This window comes from Protopterus annectens, chromosome 11.part0 (genome assembly GCF_019279795.1).
Source record: "Protopterus annectens isolate FY-2018-M chromosome 11.part0, PAN1.0, whole genome shotgun sequence".
Taxonomy (NCBI): domain Eukaryota; kingdom Metazoa; phylum Chordata; order Ceratodontiformes; family Protopteridae; genus Protopterus; species Protopterus annectens.
This window is the reverse complement of record NC_056745.1, coordinates 23,853,650-23,872,471: the sequence shown is the minus strand read 5'-3', so window position 1 is coordinate 23,872,471 and position 18,822 is coordinate 23,853,650. Positions and strand designations below refer to the sequence as shown.

The 18,822-nt window shown below is 40.4% G+C and overlaps 1 protein-coding gene across 1 annotated transcript in view; it reads left to right on the top strand.

The window, feature by feature from the left end:
• LOC122815139 (gastrula zinc finger protein XlCGF57.1-like) overlaps positions 1-18,822 on the top strand; it is a 123,896-nt gene that overhangs the window by 17,703 nt on the left and 87,371 nt on the right. The window contains exon 2 of the mRNA XM_044087393.1: positions 9,527-9,653. Within this exon, the coding sequence (XP_043943328.1) occupies positions 9,527-9,653 (127 nt within the window). The remainder of the gene's footprint in view (positions 1-9,526; positions 9,654-18,822) is intronic.

The window sequence follows — 18,822 nt, the reverse complement described above, 5'->3', positions numbered from 1 at the left end:
TATGGTAAGTTTGTTGAAGTGTGTTCAAGGTTGTGGCTTGAATGTTAGTAAGAACTGGGGCAGCATATAGTAGGGAGGGGAGGAGGAGTGCCTGAGCAAGGGGGAGCCTGGCATTAGGGTTAGAAATGTTTTGTTGTGAAACAGTAAACCTAGTTTCTGGTATGTCTTTTTTATGCATTGGATTATGTGCAGGTTGAATTTGAATTCTTCATCGATGATAACTCCCAGGAGTTTTGTGTGGGTTTGGGGTTGGATTATTGTATTGTTAGAAGATGTGATAGTAAAGGTGGATTTATGGTGAGTAAGAGAACGGGGGAGAAAGAGTAAGAGTTTGGTCTTCTTAGGGTTAAAGATTATCAGGCAACCACTGCTCAGTGGATAGGAAGACATGTTGGGTTAGGGTATGGAGTTCAGAGATATTGTTAGAGATGGAGATGAGAGTTGAGTCGTCAGAGAATTTTATGAGGGAGGACTGTTTACAAGATGTACAGAGATCATTAGTGAAAACATTAAACAGCAGGGGACCCAAGATGGAACCATGTGGTACTCTGGTAGGAACGTCAATGAATGGGGAGAAGGATGAGACCCATTTTACTGATTGCTGTCTGCGGGATAGGTAACTGGAGAACCAGGCAAGGGAAGTGGAGGATAGGTTAGCAAGTTTAGATAGCAGTAAAGGGTGAGAGACTGTATCGAAAGCTTTGGAAAAGTCTAGGAAGAGGCAAGATATGAGTTTATTGTTATCTAGGGCATCAGCAATGGTACGAGTGAAGGACAGGAGGGCAGTAGTTGTGCTATGGTGAGGACGGAAGCCGTACTGAGTGGGGGTGAGAAGGTTATGCTTGAGGAGGTAGTTAAGAAGCTGTGAGTGAATGCATTTTTTATCTTAGAAGGGGAGATAGGATGGAGATGGGTTGGTAGTGGGCTGGATCTGTAGAGTTTCCTCCTTTATGCAGGGAAATAGTGAAGAAAGATTTCCATAGGGTAGGAACTGTGGATTCTTGAATTGATCTATTGATTAGTATAGATAGGCAATGGATTCAGCAGCAAGTTTGAGGAAGGTAGGAGGTAGATTATCAGTGGAAAAAGAACAAGGTTTGAGCTTAAGATGAAGAGATCTGATGTAAGAAGTAGGAACAGCGTGAAAGGAGAATAGATTTATGTTTGGAGGGTTGGGAAGGGTTGTTAGAGAGGTTGTGCCACAGTTAGAAGGTATGAGTGTTTGGATGGTGTCAGTAAAGTGTTTATTGAGGAGGGTCGCAGTTTCCTGAGGGGATGTATTAGGGTACGGGGAGGGGTTTGAGAGACAGCCAGGAGAAAGAAGTTTGTTAAGTGTAGACCAAAACCTCTGAGAGTTGGATTTGCTATTTAGCTGCGCAGAGTTATAGTAGGACTTTTTGTCGTTATTAGTTTGTTTCTTCGTAAGGTTCCTTAGATGTCTGTATTTGTGTAGAAGGGGTGGTCCTTTTGTTTTGATCCATGTCCTGTCTCTTTTGTGCATGAGAGATCTAGTTTCCTTGGAAAGCCAGGGAGCATAGTTTGATTTTATCCTAATCTTCCCCGAGGAGGCAAGAGAGTTAAGGGTATTCAGGAAAATGCTATTGAACATACTGACTGCGTTGTTAAGAGGGATTTGTTTAAGGATGGACCAGTCTGCACTGGCAAGAATGGAGCTGAATTGGGATGTATTAATGTTAAAGAGTTTACGGCAGTCTCTGTAAAGGTGGGGTTTGGCAGGTTGGGTGGAGTGTCTTAGGACAGAGATGGTGATCAGTAAGGGAGTCTGATAAGGTAGAGGGGCTGTGGTAGTGGTGGGGGGGATTAGTGAGACTCCAGTCAATTATGGAGCTGGAGGATAGGGTAGACATTTTCCAAGTTGCATGTATCAAGAGATAGCTTTTGATGGCAGGAGAGGTAAATATCTCTTGTAATGTAGTTGGAAAGTCCCCACTTTCAAATATGTTTGAATAAATTGTGATATAACTGGACCCAGAGATCAGGATAAAATTTTAATAACATTTATGCGGTGTCTAGCCTGAAGTATGTTAGGGTGCAAAGATGCAACTACAGTCATGAGCCCCCCCAACTTTATGAAACTGACTTGAGATCAGTAGAGATCAAGGTGGTTTGTTTACCAATAACTGCAGTGCATTGTGGATGCACATTAAGGGACAGAGTACCTGATTTTGGCATACCTATTAACAAAAAAATAAGTAATTTCCTCACTTTGAGAAAGGAAAAAAAAGCTCTACAAGCTGGGTTGCACAATCTGCTGAATGAAGAACAGCTTGACAGTTTATTGAGGCAGAAATGTTAGTGGGCAACAACATTGCCTTCTTACAAGAGTTCTCCATAAGGTGTGCCATGTAATGGCGTATCTAAACTAATTTTGTCCTTACACAGAATAATTCTTATTATCTGTGTTTCAAACTTCATCTAAGACTATGTAACTCCTAAAGCTGAGGGTTAGTTCCAGGCACTGGACTAGATACATGTCTGTGACATAAATGCTTTGGGGATACAAGATCCAAAGCAAAAGTCAAGGCCAAGTGTTAAGCTGTAGCTAAGAAATCTGGGTCACCCACTCTGATCCCTGAAAAGAATATTGGCTAAAAAGGCAAGCTCACTGGACAGATGATCCAATTTCTTGTGTTGCTCAGGAGCAATGTCTGGTTAAGTGACTTAATCAGACTCTCACACAGGAGCAATGTCTGGTTAAGTGACTTAATCAGACTCTCACACAGGAGCAATGTCTGATTAGGTGACTTAGTCAGACTCGCACAGGAGCGATGTCTGGTTAAGTGACACTGTGGAAATTGAACCTATGACTGCTGCAAGTTCACGATCCAGCAGCACGGTATTAAACCTCTGCGCTAGACTGCCAGATGTTCAGAAGCATACATGGGATAGGAGAGCCTCCAGTGATATTATGCACATCATTGACATTGGATGGATAGACATACATTTACCACAGAGTTCTCACATTTGGCCCTACCTGATTTAGAAGGTGGGCACTATTAACTATTCATAGAGGCTGGCACGATCATTTGTGTTGTCTTCTTAAAGTGCATATGGCTTGGCCTCCTATGATATGTGTGATTGCTTGCATGGTATTTCTCCTGTTATATAGGGCCAGCGCTGGTTTGTGATTACTTGCCTAGTACCGCTGTGCTCCTTTTATGTAGGACCAGCTCTGGTCTGGGATTGCTTACTTAGTATTGCTCCTGTGCTCCTGTTGTATAGGACCAGCGCTGGTCTGTGTTTGCTTGGCTATTATTGCTCCTGCGCTCCTGTTATATAGGACCAGTGCTGGTCTGTGTTTGCTTGGCTATTATTGCTCCTGTTGTATAGGATGAGTGCTGGTCTGTGATTGTTTGCTTAGTGTTGCTCCTGTTATATAGGACCAGCACTGGTCTGTCATTGCTTGCCTAGTATTACTTCTGTGCTTCTGTTGTATAGGACCAGTGCTGGTCTGTGATTACTTGCCTACTATTGCTCCTGTTCTCCTGTTATATAGGACCAGCACTGGTCTGTGATTGCTTGCCTTGTATTGTCCTGTGCTCCTGTTATATAGGACCAGCGCTGGTCTGTGATTGCTTGCCTAGTATTGCTCCTGTTATATAGGACCAGTGCTGGTCTGTGATTGCTTGCCTAGTATTGCTCCTGTTATATAGGACCAATGCAGTATTGGGTGGCTGAGTCAGTGGGAGAACAAGCTTATAAACCAGGTGATATTCAGCTGCAAGATTAGTTCCATTTCCAAATCCATTATCACTTGATTCAAACGGAAGGCAAAATGTATTGAATGTGTATGTGTATGAGTAAAAGTGGTGACTACCCAATGGAAGTCAAGGCTTTCCATAATATTTAGAAGTTCTATGGCAAGTCAGTGCCACTGGTCATTAACCAGGGATTAGCCATCTTAGATGATCTTGCACTGAGTTCATGAAAATTCAGAGAACTCTTGTAGAAAGTGTCATGGATAACTGTGGGGACAGTAAGCCAAGAAAAGTCTCCAATTTGCACCAGTTCCAAGGACCCACTTGGAGGTGATGGTGCATCTAGCATTCTCCATGATCACCTGACATGAGACTAAAAGCACTTGCCTCCCCACCACCAATATTACTGTGGCTCAGGTTATGGAGAACACATTGATCAGGCAGACTGGATGTGGAAAAGTGTGGACCAGAGTTGTCCAGACAGATTTCCATGATAAATGTTGGCTTGGTCTCAAACATGAAAATCTGCAATACCCCCCCACTATTTTTTGATTGACTTGGCCTTGAATAAAAAAGTCCCAACTTAGGGATAGGCTGGCATGCCCTGTCTAAAGGTGAAAGGTGACATGTCAACCTCCAAGGTATCATAATAAGACAGGGACAAGCCCTCATAATATTTCATTTTCATCACAGGTGGCACCTGTATTGAGATTTGACAGTTATACCAGGATGCACAAAAAACAGATCTATCTTATTCCCTGGCATTTGAGCTCATAACAATGTTTAACCAGCAGTACAAAAGGGTGTAGTGCAGGAGCAGCCGTATAGAATATGAAAGACTTATGTTCGTCTATAAAAATATATAAACTGTATGTAAATATTAAAGGATAGGATCATAGGAAGTTACTAGGCTGTTGGCCCTGAGGCCCTTACAAACCTAGCCAAGCATTTAGCCCATGTTCCAACAAGTCACCACCTGATGTCTCTGTCCAGCAGGGACATCGGTGGAATCCCAGGGGTGTATTTTCTTTTCCCTATCCAGTTATCCAGGTTGCGCTTAAAAATGGATACAACTTCTCCATCAATGCAGTAAAAGAAGAAGAAAAGAAAATCTTATCTCATCAAGTTCCCCACAGAGATGTGCATGACCTGCAAATTCCCGTAGGAGGTAACAGCTTAATAAGAGAAAACCTGAGTTAAATGTTTTTCAGGATAAAGCAGTCCAAGTTTATTTATTTATTTATCTGACATTTGTTAACCGGGTTGGTTCACCTGAGCAAAAAATAGCCCATTTTCAGTGGAGACCTGAGGAGAAAAGCTCCAGCACATCAACATAGTTAAAGTCACACACAGTTACAGTGAACACATAATGAAACAGAAAATATGTAAAAATACAGCAGGGAACATAAAACATATTACTAGCATACTCAGAGATACTTGTAGATACAGTAAGAAGAAAGATACGTGGTTATAGTAATGTTACAAGAAACATAAACTTGGTATGATAGGCAGATGGAAAACAGTTGAGTGTAGTGCTAGTACAGACACATCAGACAAGAATATAGTGAAGTGAGGTATTATTTAGTAGAAAGGAAGTAACAGAGTGGTAATAGTAACAGTTAATGTAGAAAAGAGACTAGCCATGGAGTCGTGTTTAAGTCTGAAGGTCAAAGCTCTAATAAATAGTCGAGGAAACCAGCAAGGGAACGTTAAAACTGAGATTGACAGGCAGATGTTTTAATCAAAACACAAAAAAGAAAAATAAATGCAGTCATATAGGTTGCTATTAAATGTGATGTTTACCTTTATCACTTTGTTGTGTACTGTTTACTCAGTTTTGTTAAACATTCCCAAAAATGAATAACACATTGTGAAAAAATATGACTTTTAAACATGTAGCACCCATCAGCATCAGTCCTGAAACAGGAATGAAGACAGATTATCCATGCAGGATCTAGAAAAGTGTTACCTCACAGACTGAAATCATACAAAAGCCAGTACAGTATCTGTCATGAATGGCTTAACAGTTTAACTCTGTGACAGCCAGATAAACTTAAAATAATGGCATGTCTGGAGTCAGTCAACAACATAATAACATGACTGCCAAGTAAACTGAAAGATCAAAAAATACCAAAACATCTGATCTCAGCAGGTTACAGAAACCAGGGCCTTTACAGGGACGATTCCAGAATGTTGCTGCCAGTTATTCAGCCATCACAAAGCCAGAGAATGAGAAATGACTGCAGTCAGTTGCAGCAAGGCAGGTATCAGGTGACAAGAAACATACAATGGAATTTTGGATTGTTAAAAATGCAGAGAATTTACAATGCATCACAGCACATTAATGCATAGATGGTACAACCAGCTTTTTCCAAGAGGTCTGCATGGAGTACATACAGATGATAGTAAACCACCTTTTTAAGAGAGATCAAATAATAGACTTCGTTGTTTTCAAAAGAAGAATAAATAACTGTACCAATATTCCGGAAACATAAAATTAGTAGCATCCAGTAAGTGGAGACGGCAACATTATTTTTGCAATAAGACATTTGTAACAACAGCTGGCTTAGATTTAAGCCATGTTGGGGAGAATGAGACAGACACATGGAACAGGCTCCTGTAGTGCAGTTTTACCAAATCAAGATGCAGAAATAGCTGTCAGCAGCTTCTTTTATTAGAAACAGCCAATGCTTCAGTCCAAACCAGGAAGAAAGTTTAACGTAACAAGTCAGTGTCAGTACAAGTCACAGTTAGTACCAGTAAAGGTAAAATGCCTCCGTCTGAAGTCCCAGCATAACGTGAATGATGAGAAAACAAAAACGAATGGTGAAAAGCTATGGAAACCACCTGTAAGTGCATTTTACAAGTGACAGGATACCAAGTTTAACATAACAAGTCCGTGTCAGTACAAGCCACAGTTAGTACCAGTAAAGGTAAAATGTCTCCGTCTGAAGTCCCAGCATAACGTGAATGATGAGAAAACAAAAACGAATGGTGAAAAGCTATGGAAACCACCTGTAAGTGCATTTTACAAGTGACAGGATACCAAGTTTAACATAACAAGTCAGTGTCAGTACAAGCCACAGTTAGTACCAGTAAAGGTAAAATGTCTCTGGCTGAAGTCCCAGCATAACGTGAATGATGAGAAAACAAAAACGAATGGTGAAAATCTATGGAAACCACCTGTAAGTGCATTTTACAAGTGACAGGATACCAAGTTTAACGTAACAAGTCCATGTCAGTACAAGCCACAGTTAGTACCAGTAAAGGTAAAATGTCTCTGGCTGAAGTCCCAACATAACGTGAATGTTGAGAAAACAAAAACGAATGGTGAAAAGCTATGGAAACCACCTGTAAGTGCATTTTACAAGTGACAGGATACCAAGTTTAACATAACAAGTCAGTGTCAGTACAAGCCACAGTTAGTACCACCAAAGGTAAAATGTCTCTGGCTGAAGTCCCAGCATAACGTGAATGATGACAAAACAAAAATGAATGGTGAAAAGCTATGGAAACCACCTGTAAGTGCATTTTACAAGTGACAGGATACCAAGTTTAACATAACAAGTCCGTGTCAGTACAAGCCACAGTTAGTACCAGTAAAGGTAAAATGTCTCTGGCTGAAGTCCCAACATAACGTGAATGATGAGAAAACAAAAACGAATGGTGAAAAGCTATGGAAACCACCTGTAAGTGCATTTTACAAGTGACAGGATACCAAGTTTAACATAACAAGTCAGTGTCAGTACAAGCCACAGTTAGTACCAGTAAAGGTAAAATGTCTCCGTCTGAAGTCCCAGCATAACGTGAATGATGAGAAAACAAAAATGAATGGTGAAAAGCTATGGAAACCACCTGTAAGTGCATTTTACAAGTGACAGGATACCAAGTTTAACATAACAAGTCCGTGTCAGTACAAGCCACAGTTAGTACCACCAAAGGTAAAATGTCTCTGGCTGAAGTCCCAGCATAATGTGAATGATGAGAAAACAAAAACGAATGGTGAAAAGCTATGGAAACCACCTGTAAGTGACAGGATACCAAGTTTAACATAACAAGCCCGTGTCAGTACAAGCCACAGTTAGTACCAGTAAAGGTAAAATGTCTCTGGCTGAAGTCCCAGCATAACGTGAATGATGAGAAAACAAAAACGAATGGTGAAAAGCTATGGAAACCACCTGTAAGTGCATTTTACAAGTGACAGGATACCAAGTTTAACATAACAAGTCCGTGTCAGTACAAGCCACAGTTAGTGCCACCAAAGGTAAAATGTCTCTGGCTGAAGTCCCAACATAACGTGAATGATGAGAAAACAAAAACGAATGGTGAAAAGCTATGGAAACCACCTGTAAGTGCATTTTACAAGTGACAGGATACCAAGTTTAACGTAACAAGTCCGTGTCAGTACAAGCCACAGTTAGTACCAGTAAAGGTAAAATGTCTCTGACTGAAGTCCCAACGTAATGTGAATGATGAGAAAACAAAAATGAATGGTGAAAAGCTATGGAAACCACCTGTAAGTGCATTTTACAAGTGACAGGATACCAAGTTTAACATAACAAGTCCGTGTCAGTACAAGCCACAGTTAGTACCAGTAAAGGTAAAATGTCTCCGTCTGAAGTCCCAGCATAACGTGAATGATGAGAAAACAAAAACGAATGGTGAAAAGCTATGGAAACCACCTGTAAGTGCATTTTACAAGTGACAGGATACCAAGTAGATAGTCTGACAGATCCCGACACAACATTAAGTGAGGAGATGAGAAACAAAATTTCAACTCCTGTCCAGCAAGCACATACGGGTCTAATACAGATGATCTAACTTTTAATGCACTGACTTTCATATGGCCGAGACCATATGATCCACATTTCAAAAGTTCGGAAACCAGAAAAAAACAAAACAAAACAAAAAAAAAAAATCCTGGATGTTTTTGCAGAGGGGCAAGCCCCCCTGCTATTTAAATATACCAACTCTGAGTTCGCACTACAGAGAGGAAAAGGGAAATTTTCCCATTGTGCATTGTACGGAGATCTCCATTTAGAATGTTCAAAGTTTTAATGGTCTCGGCCATATGAAAGTCGATGTTTTAAAATTTCGATCATCTGTAGGGGACCCAACACAAACACATTTCAGACTTGATATCCTTCAAAAAATGCATGCTAGCACAAAACCTATTATTCCAAGAGCTTTCTCTAAGTTTGTAAGAGCAATAGTTAAAATATGTCCCATGTTTTCGGCTTTTACCCCCCCCCCCCCATTATTTTTGGCTGTGGTTAGAATTCTTGCACTAGGAAGTTGAGATGTGTGGTTACAGGTGAGATATAACTGCTGTTTCAGGTATCTCCCACCTGCTTCCACACTGAACCATCTCTATTTGCAATAACTGTGTATTCACAGGGATTCCAAGACAAGGGATTGTCATCTGTTTAACACGTGGCTTATGTTGAACATTTAGTTTAAGTTAAACACAGGGATTCCAAGACAAGGGATTGTCACTTGTTTAACACGTGGCCTATGTTGAACATTTAGTTTAATTTAGCCTAGACGTGTGTAAAACATTTTACCAGTGAATTCTCATTCTGTATTAAAGATGTGGTGTAAAGTATATGTAGTATATTATCAGGCTAAAGTGACCAAATAGTGACCCAGCTGCTGTACTCTAGGGAACAGTAGAGATAAAGGCAAGAGTTGATTATTGCAGTAAAGGCAGTACATTTTATGTTTCTGTTGAGTTGGTGTTGAAGTATTTCTGCTCTGTCTTTAAACTAATATAATAATAAAGTCAGCTTTATCTCCTGCACTTTCAGGTACCAGAAACCTTTGAAGATATTGCTGTTGATTTTTCCGCAGAAGAATGGAAGATGCTGAACAATCAGGAGAAAGAACTGCACAGAGAGGTGATGGTGCAGAACTACAAGCACATGGTGTCAGTAGGTAAGGGGATTAGTCCAGAGCTACACATGGAAGTGATGTCACAGAAATGCAAGCACATGGTCTTCTTAAGTAAGGAGGACCTTCTTAGTTATGATGGCTTTAACTGAGATGTATGTGCTTTTTAACATGTAATTATGTAATAACACATTTCCTTTGCAAAGTTCACTCTTAAAGAAAAAACAAGTAAATCAGACTATCATTTTACCAAATTGGGTTAAAATGACACACCATGGGTGCAGAAGGACTCAAATGGCTCTGTCCCATTAAAAGAGTACAGAATATAACCTCAGTGTTTTTGTAATGCATTGCACAGATCCTCAGCTGCAGGCTCTTCGTTTGATTTCCACTGTCTGGCACTTGTAAGGTTTATGATACTGTATAGTACCCAAACAACATCTGTTGTCAGAAGGTCTTCAGTGCTGTTTTGAGGTAGACCCTGAATAACCAGTTTTCCCAACCCATTGAGTTGTCAAAAGTATAGACCTCTTTCAGAGTACAAAATAGAAATTTCTATTAGGACTTAACCTTTGGGCATTCCCAAAATATGTAATTAGTATCAGCTGCCCTGCATCTTCAGCATTTGTTATCCTGTGCCCTTCCTAATGCCCATGGTCTCTTTGGTGTGAGTTACCACCTATATGTTATCCTCATTTACTTGTTATAGTGTTTTGGCCAGTGCCTTAGCTTGTAGGGGGCTTGCCAGTTTTGTTCCCACTGGCGTGTTGACATTTGGATGCCCTCCTGAGCTTTCCAACTACCTTCCATTAACCTCTTCACTGGAGCAGCTGTGTTTTTCCATAAGTTTCTATATATGGAGTTTGACTACCCTTGTCTAATACTACTCCATTTGTGCCACTGCATATTTTTTTTGGACCCCGCAAATGGAAGTATGTATCTATGTAAGTTAGAAATTGGAAGTATTTATCTGTGTAAGCCAGAGATCTTCAGTGTAATCTTAGTTTGTTAATGTTTAATTCAACCTTAAGCTCATCAATGCTTTTCAAAGAATTGTCTGCCAAGTCACTTGTGAGGTGAGCTCAAATATGAATATCTGTGTATTTCCAGCATTCCCCCAAGGTCTGACTAGTTAACCTTCTAAGCAGAGGATGTTGCCATATGCAGTCTCTGAGGCCTCTACCCCATGACAAACTGCTGACTGTGTCACTAAGTATTCCTGGATACATGACTCCCTGGGAAACAGTTAGGGAATTTTTCAGATGTAGGTTTTCACTGTATAATTTTGTCTGGTTTATAAGTCTTATATATAATAATGAGTAAATATAGGCTATACCTATACCAATTTAGCTTTTTATCACACAGTTTTTGGTACAATGATTGTTCTTCCTGGATTATGTCTGTCTGAGCATTTTCCCATTGCCATGATAAATACCATATAGGACTGCACAAAGACTTTTAAAAGTTTGGTTTGTTGTGTTACAGAGGTAACTTTTTCGCTTTCTGTTAGTTCTTCAGGCTTGCATGTTTCCAGCTTTAGCAGTTTATACCTGCTTTTTATTCAACAATTTAGTCCCCTGTGATTCTACTGAGGGCATTTCTCATTCTTTTTGTCCGGATTGTTTAGATGAACCATTGATTTTCCACTGGTGAAAGAATTTGCATTTTAACCCTGCTGTGCTCTTTCTTGGGTGGCACAGGATTGCAGTAGCTAGCTTGCTGTCTCACAGCACTTGCTTCCCTAGTTCAAATCCTGCCTGAGTTGCTTTCTGTGTGGAGATTGCATATTCTGCCTGTGTCTGTGTGGGCATTTAGACGGGTTTCCATTTTCTTCCTACATTCTAAAAACATGCAATAGATGAACCAGCAATCCAGCAAATTGCTTGTAGTTATGCATGCAGTGTGGATATGAAGGTGCCTGTGTATGTTGCATAAGCCCGATGCCCTTATCTGCTACATTTTTCAGAGAAGAAATTTGGAAAAAAAAATTCAGTGATGCAAAATCACACATTCCATGTCTCTGATTTGTTTATTGGATATCTAGTCACTGTATGTGTCAGGAGAGGAGAAACATATGCCTACAATGAAGCGGTATATCAACAGAAGTGAAAAGATATATTCACTTTTAAGAACTTTTGTGTTTGGAGTTCTTGAATTGTATGGTAAAATGTCAGAACTCACATTGCCAAGACTTGAAACATAGAGACCAAATGGCTGAAACTCTGGACTTACATGTACTAAGTTCGAGAATTACTTTTCTCAGAATATTTCCTTTTGTCTGTGGTGTGGTGATTTCAGAGTTGGTATGTATAAGTTTTGGGGATGAGTAGGGCTTGCCCGTCCCATCAAGTGGTGCAGAGGGGTTAAATGAAAAGAACCATGTTTGATATTTGCACTTATCTTGTATTTTATTTTCAGTCTTTAAGGACCCTGCAATGTAATTCTCAGTATTTCAATAGGGAGCCAAAGTGCATTTCACAATGAAAAATGGATCACCTGCAATCCCCTGTGGTGGTTAAAATTCAGCAGAAAACTATAAGCATTGGCACCAGAAATACAGTGCACTACATCACTGTGAGTAAATTAGTCCAAATGTTTGATAGGTTTTAACTTGCTACACTCCTGCATGTTGCTGAGAAAGAAGTGTTAATGGTATCAAACTATTTTACTTTTGTCAAAGAGGGAAAGAAAAATAGCAGCGCCGAGAGAGAGATGTGCGAAGTACTGTGAGCCTTGAAAGAACTCGGCATTCATTTTTATCAAGAGCGCTAGGTCCTAAAGATATTGTAAATGTTATGCTGCATTTAGTGTGCTGAAGAACAGAGCCACATAGTGTGGATTTGCTTATTTTTCATTATTATTTGTAAGAGATAATATCATTTGTGGTATACGGCCTGATAAAATGAGGAGAAGGCTCTTAGGAGAAACCGATATGACCTATCTAAATGTCATTGCCTGTGTATATGTAAAAGACGAAATGTTGAAAAGAATATATGTAAAATAATGTGAATATTTAGTAAGGCAAACTTAAAAAGGAAGTATAGATACATTGTGTTATGAATGGATATAAAGGGCAGCCACATGAGTGTGGGTTATGATGGCCATGCAAATGGTTGCGTGTTCATAATTCAAGCTTGTAGTAGGCATGACTGGAAGCATGAAAGGAAGCATCATCCTGCATTTAATCAGCACTGCAGAACATAGGCTAAAAAATGCCATTTGCTTAAGGTTTGTAAATGGAAAAACAAGTGTATTAAAAAAACTGCATGTTCTTGAACAGAAACATGAAAATGAACTATTTGTTTGTGTTACAGAAATTAAAACAATTGAAACAGTGAAGTCTGAAAATGCCTCAGAGGCAGTGTGACAGGAATGCAAGATGGTCTGTTAATAAGAAATATTGATAGTTAATGTACTGAATTTTGAAGTTATATTAGACACAGAGATGGACCATAATGCATCGCCTTGTCAAAGTACCAGAAGGTCTCAGGAGCAAAGTAAAACCAGAAATGAAGTCTGGAAAGTGTGGATGTTATTAGTAATTAGTTAGAGCCATTAGAAAGCATGAAAGTATGCTTAAAGTTCTAAAGAAAGACATAACTCCTGTTTGCCTCGATCCTCAAAATAGTCTGATCCTAGGGTCCATAACTCTTTGTAGATCTTGGGAGTAAATGGTCCTTTCAGTGTGTTGCTTGTGTCCCCTTACCCTCTCCTTCCTGCTTATGTAGCTCCTTTGTATCTTTGTGTCATCATCTTGTGGACCTGTATACCTGTGTAGTGCTACTTCTGTCTCTTCTGGTTGCTTTTGAAGATAATTCTATCTTTTCCTGGTCTGTGTTCATATCCACCCCCCATCCCACACAACTTTTTGGTAGTTTTCCTCATTTCAGTTAATTGATTTCCTCTCTCTCTCTCTCTTTTGACCTTCAGAACTGCCCACAGAATTGAAGGTGTGGCTCATCCATGGTCCATACAGATGGCAACATTGCTTGCTTTCTTCTGGAGTCGTCGTCCCTAAGATATATAAGATATGTATATGATATCTACATAAGATATGCCATTCTTTTGGCTACTCCTGTTGCCATCCCACTGACCCCTGGTGATATAGTCCAGGAATAATCCGTACCTTTAGATATTTTTCTTGCTGTGTTACCATCAGTTCTGATTCTTCCGGCTGATACTCCAAACCAGGTTATTGTGGCTGAAATGCAATACTTTGCACTTGGCTGCACTGAACTTCTGCTGCTTCTTTTGTGTTCATCAGTTCAGTCTTTCTAAATCCTTTGTTAAACTCTTTCCACCTACCATCCATTGCTGCACCTGTGTCTCTGTCATCAGCAAGGAAACTGAGCCTCTTCCATATTCCACTAGATCTGTTTGTTCATACTCTGAAGGGTACTGGACCCCAAACCAACCGCTGCGGTACCCACTGCACACGTTCCCTATGTCTGCCAGACACAAATGCTTCCATGCCATGTTCTGCTATAACCCAGTTGTAAATCTTGATCAGTTTTGTCTTTCAGACTCTTCTGGCAGCAAACCCATGTTTGTTGTTGTCCTTAAGATGGGTACCATTTAGAAAAACTACCAGACTTCCCTTCATGATTCCCTGTAATCTCCCCTTTCTTTGCTCTTAGGCTTATAGGTCTGCAATTCAGTGGCTTTTTCTTTTGCACTCCATCTTGTACAAGGTACCACTACCGTATTCTGAACTGTGTAGTGTTCTAGTAAAGATTCATCTCAGGGGATCCACCAGTGTCCTAGCTGGATTCCCAAAAACATTGATAGGGATTCCCAAAAACATTACTAGGGAGCCCCACCAGTGCACTAGCCAGATTCCTGAAAACATTACTAGGGAGCCCCACCAGTGCACTAGCCAGATTCCTGAAAAGATTACTAGGGAGCCCCACCAATGCACTAGCCATATTCCCAAAAACATTACTAGGGAGCCCCACCAGTGCATTAGCCAGATTCCTGAAAACATTGCTAGGGACCCCCACCAGTGCACTAGCCAGATTCCTGATAACATTGCTAGGGACCCCCACCAGTGCACTAGCAAGATTCCCGAAAACATTATTAGGGAGCCCCCCCCCCAGTGCACTAGCCAGATTCCTAAAAACATTACCAGGGAGCCCCACCAGTGCACTAGCCAGATTCCTGAAAACATTACTAGGGAACCCCCACCAGTGCACTAGCCAGATTCCTGAAAACATTGCTAGGGAGCCCCACCAGTGCACTAGCCAGATTCCTGAAAACATTGCTAGGGAGCCCCACCAGTGCACTAGCCAGATTCATGAAAACATTGCTAGGGAGCCCCACCAGTGCACTGGCCAGATTCCTAAAAACATTGCTAGGGAGCCCCACCAATGCACTAGCCAGATTCCTAAGTACATTACTAGGGAGCCCCACCAGTGCACTAGCCAGATTCCTAAAAACATTGCTAGGGAGCCCACCAGTGCATTAGCCAGATTCCTGAAAACATTACTAGGGAGCCCCATCAGTGCATTAGCCAGATTCCCGAAAACATTGCTAGGGAGCCCTACCAGTGCACTAGCCAGATTCCCAAAAACATTGCTAGAGAGCCCCACCAGTGCACTAGCCAGATTCCTGAAAACATTACTAGGGAGCCCCACCAGTGTACTAGCCATCTCCCCTGTGATTCTTGATGTAGATCTACTGATCTTTCCACTCTGCCCTTCCTCTCTCCCATCATAGCATCTTTTTTTATTTTTCTTCATGAAAAATCAATACGTTTGCCTTTTCTGTCTTTTTTTATCTCCTTCTCTTTTTTGCTTAGCCTGATTTAGTCTGTCCCTGTGTCATCTTTCCTGGTGTGTACATACCTGATTTAGTCTGTCTCTTGCTTCCTGTTTCTTAGTGTGTACATATAAAGCTTTTCTTCTCCTTCCTGATCTCCTGTAATTTCTCTTACATCTTATTGCTGTTCTTACCTTTTTTATTTCCCTTTTGCTTCCCTCCACTTTCGTGCCTCTGACCTTTCACCTGTTCATTTCCCACATTTTGCCTTGATTATTGATTAGACTCACTTTCCTCTTTGGCCTTCTGTTTTTTTCTGTTTTCCCTCAAACCCTTATCCTCATCCCTGACCCATTCTTATACCCTGATTATTTCTTCAAATTGATTCCAAACCCTTTCATCTTTCACTCTCTGTCTCTGAGGTCAGCATAATGGTGTCTCCTGAAGTACCACGCTATCATGTCTGCCTTTATATTCTTGCCCTTTTACCTCAGTCATAAACTACACAGGGATAAGGTCATTGTCCGCCAACAGCACTTTCATGTGGGCAACCCCATCCCCTCGCCTCAATTATGACCACTGTCACTCGTCTTGTATATCTGAGTAACATGAAGAGGCCTGGGTGTTCGTTTAAGTAGTTTATTACATACAAACTCATCAGGATGGATGGCAGGAATAGTAAACTTAAACTAATTGACTACTACAAACATGCATGTTTTCACTCTAGCTGCTCACTCAAATTGGAACTCTTACTTGCACACGCTCAGTACTTATATACACATATGCACATGCCCACATACTGGAATGCTTCTTAAAGGTACATCACACACTCTGATCTACATCCTCCCTCTTTACTGAGCTGTCTCACATTGATGATGACATTTGAATAGCCATGCAGTTATACAGACAATAATAAATAAGACAACAGTCATGTCCAGGTTGCAGTGTATCTGGAACTAGGTCTGGAAATGCGACCTGATCTCATGATGTAATAGTTAGGACTAGGTTTAGCAACAGGGACAGTCACTGGGGAATGTTCTGCTTCAGGACTCTCAGGAACCGGGATTGCTGACGGAATGTCCTCTGGAAGAGGAACATTGGACAAGTCACTCTGAGAATTAGAGTCTTTATTACAGGCATGATGCTGTAACAGTGGCTTAGACACCAGTAATAAATGCTTCTGATTCTACCTAAATTCCATTCCTTGTGATGCTATGATGTACGATTTCTGCTCTTGACACAAACTTTTCACAAATCCACTGCTGTCAAAACCTTTTGTTGTCTGCATTTTCACTATCTCCCCTTATTTTAATGTGCTGAGTGGTTTGCTCATCTTATCATAGTAGGACTTCTGGGACAAACACTTTTTTCAACAGTTGGGCTTTCACTGCTTTGTTGTTTTCAACACATGGGACCAATAAATTGCTGCTAATTGGTAATGTGGTTCTGGTTTGTCTTGACATACATCTCTGGGCAGATGAACCAAGATGATCATCATGAGGAATGTTTCTGAGATTTAGCAAGTTTAGAAAAACATCGGTATTTTGGATTTCTCTAATAGCTATTTTGCACTTTGAACTGCATGTTTAATCAAGCCGTTTGACTCCGGGTACTCAGGACTACTCACAACATGAACAAACTCCCAAGCAAATTATTTGAACTGTTGACTTGTAAACTGTGCACCATTGTCAGAAATAACTCTGTGCAGACTACCATGGACATAAAATGTCTCTTCTACTTTGTAATGAATTGGAAGTTAGGTTAGAAAGTAGGTCTATCTCGAAACAATTTAAATAAGAGTCCACTAACCCCATGTAATGTTAAACATTCCACTCAAAGATAACTGTGGCTACTGTCGACCAAGGTAGTTCAGGCATCTGGCTTAACTGAAGTGGTTCTTTTTGTTGATGTGGCTTTGTGCTATTACAAACAAAATAAGATAAAAGTACTTTCTCAGTATCTCTTGACATGACACAGAAGGCCAAAATATTAGTCCTCTCACCCTTCTTATGGTAGAATCAGTTCCTGGGTGGCCATGATGCAGAATCTTAATGTACTCTTGTTGTAAGGATTTTGGAACAATCACTTTTGGACCTTTCATGATGATACCATTGTCAGACAAAAATCTCATCTCTGTAGGGAAAATACTGTTGCACTTCCACTGGTAAACAAGATTGTTTTGAAGGCCATCTTCGACTGATAAAGTGGTTGAGCTTCTGAAGAATTGGATCTGAAGCTGTGTGAGTTCTAAGCTCATGAAGACATGTGGAAGGAAAATTTCTCACTTCCATGACTTCAAAATCAGGTTGCTCATTCTCATGCTGTTCTGTGGTTTTTCCTATGCGATTGAGGCAAGGATTAAGCAAGATAAAGAAGTTTGCCTTTAGTGTAAACAAGATTGGAACTACTTTTGAAATTTGAGCATCATGCATTGCAATCTGGCAGGAGCTGTGTGCATTGGCTTTCTCAAAATAGTGACTAGAGGTTGGTGGTCAGTTTCTGTCTGGATAGGTCAGTCATAAATATAATCATGGAACTTTGAACATGCAAACTTAATTGCCAAAAGTTCTTTCTCAATTTGGGCATACTACATCTCGATTTGGGTAAGAGTTCTTGATGCATAGGCTACTGGTCTACCCTTTTGAAGAATGACTGCACCAAGACCAAACTTAGAAGAATCACAGGAAAGAGTTACTGGTTTGTGAACATCATAGTAACGTAAAGTGGGTGGAATGTGAACATCATAGTAACTTAAAGTGGGTGGAATGGCAATTTTCTGTTCTTAACATCACATACTCTTTGGCGGTGTTCTGACCAGGACCAGGTAACATCTTTGCATGTCAGCTCCACTAAGAAAGCTGAAAGTTGACTCAGATCTGTAATAAACTTGCCCAAATAGTTGACCATGCCAAGAAAATGTTGTAGGGCTTGGACATTATCTGGAGCAGGCATCTCGAGAATTGCTGTCTGCTTGGAAGGATCTGGTCATAACCCTGAACTGGTAAGCAACTGACCAACATAAGTAACTTCTTGTAGCCTGAATTTACACTTCTGAGGATTTAGCTTAAGATTCACTTTGCAAGCTCTTTCCAGAATTTTCCAGAGGTTTCTATCATGTTCGACTTCACCATTGCCTCCTACAAGAATATCATCTACTATAGTTGCACATAGATAGCCAGAAAAAAAATTGTTCTATTGCACATTGAAAGACTTAACTACCAGAATTTATTCCAAATGACATTCTCAGAAATCTGTACCTTCCAAAAGATGTACTGAATTTGGTAGGAATGAAGATTTACAATAAAAAAAAAATTGCTAAAATGAACTTTTTGTATGTAAGTTGGAAAAAACAGTGACATTTGACATGAGGGCAGCAACTTCCTCGACTGTGCACATAGGATGATGAGGTCTTTTTAGTGCTTTGTTAAGTCCCTTGGATCAATACATATTCTGACAT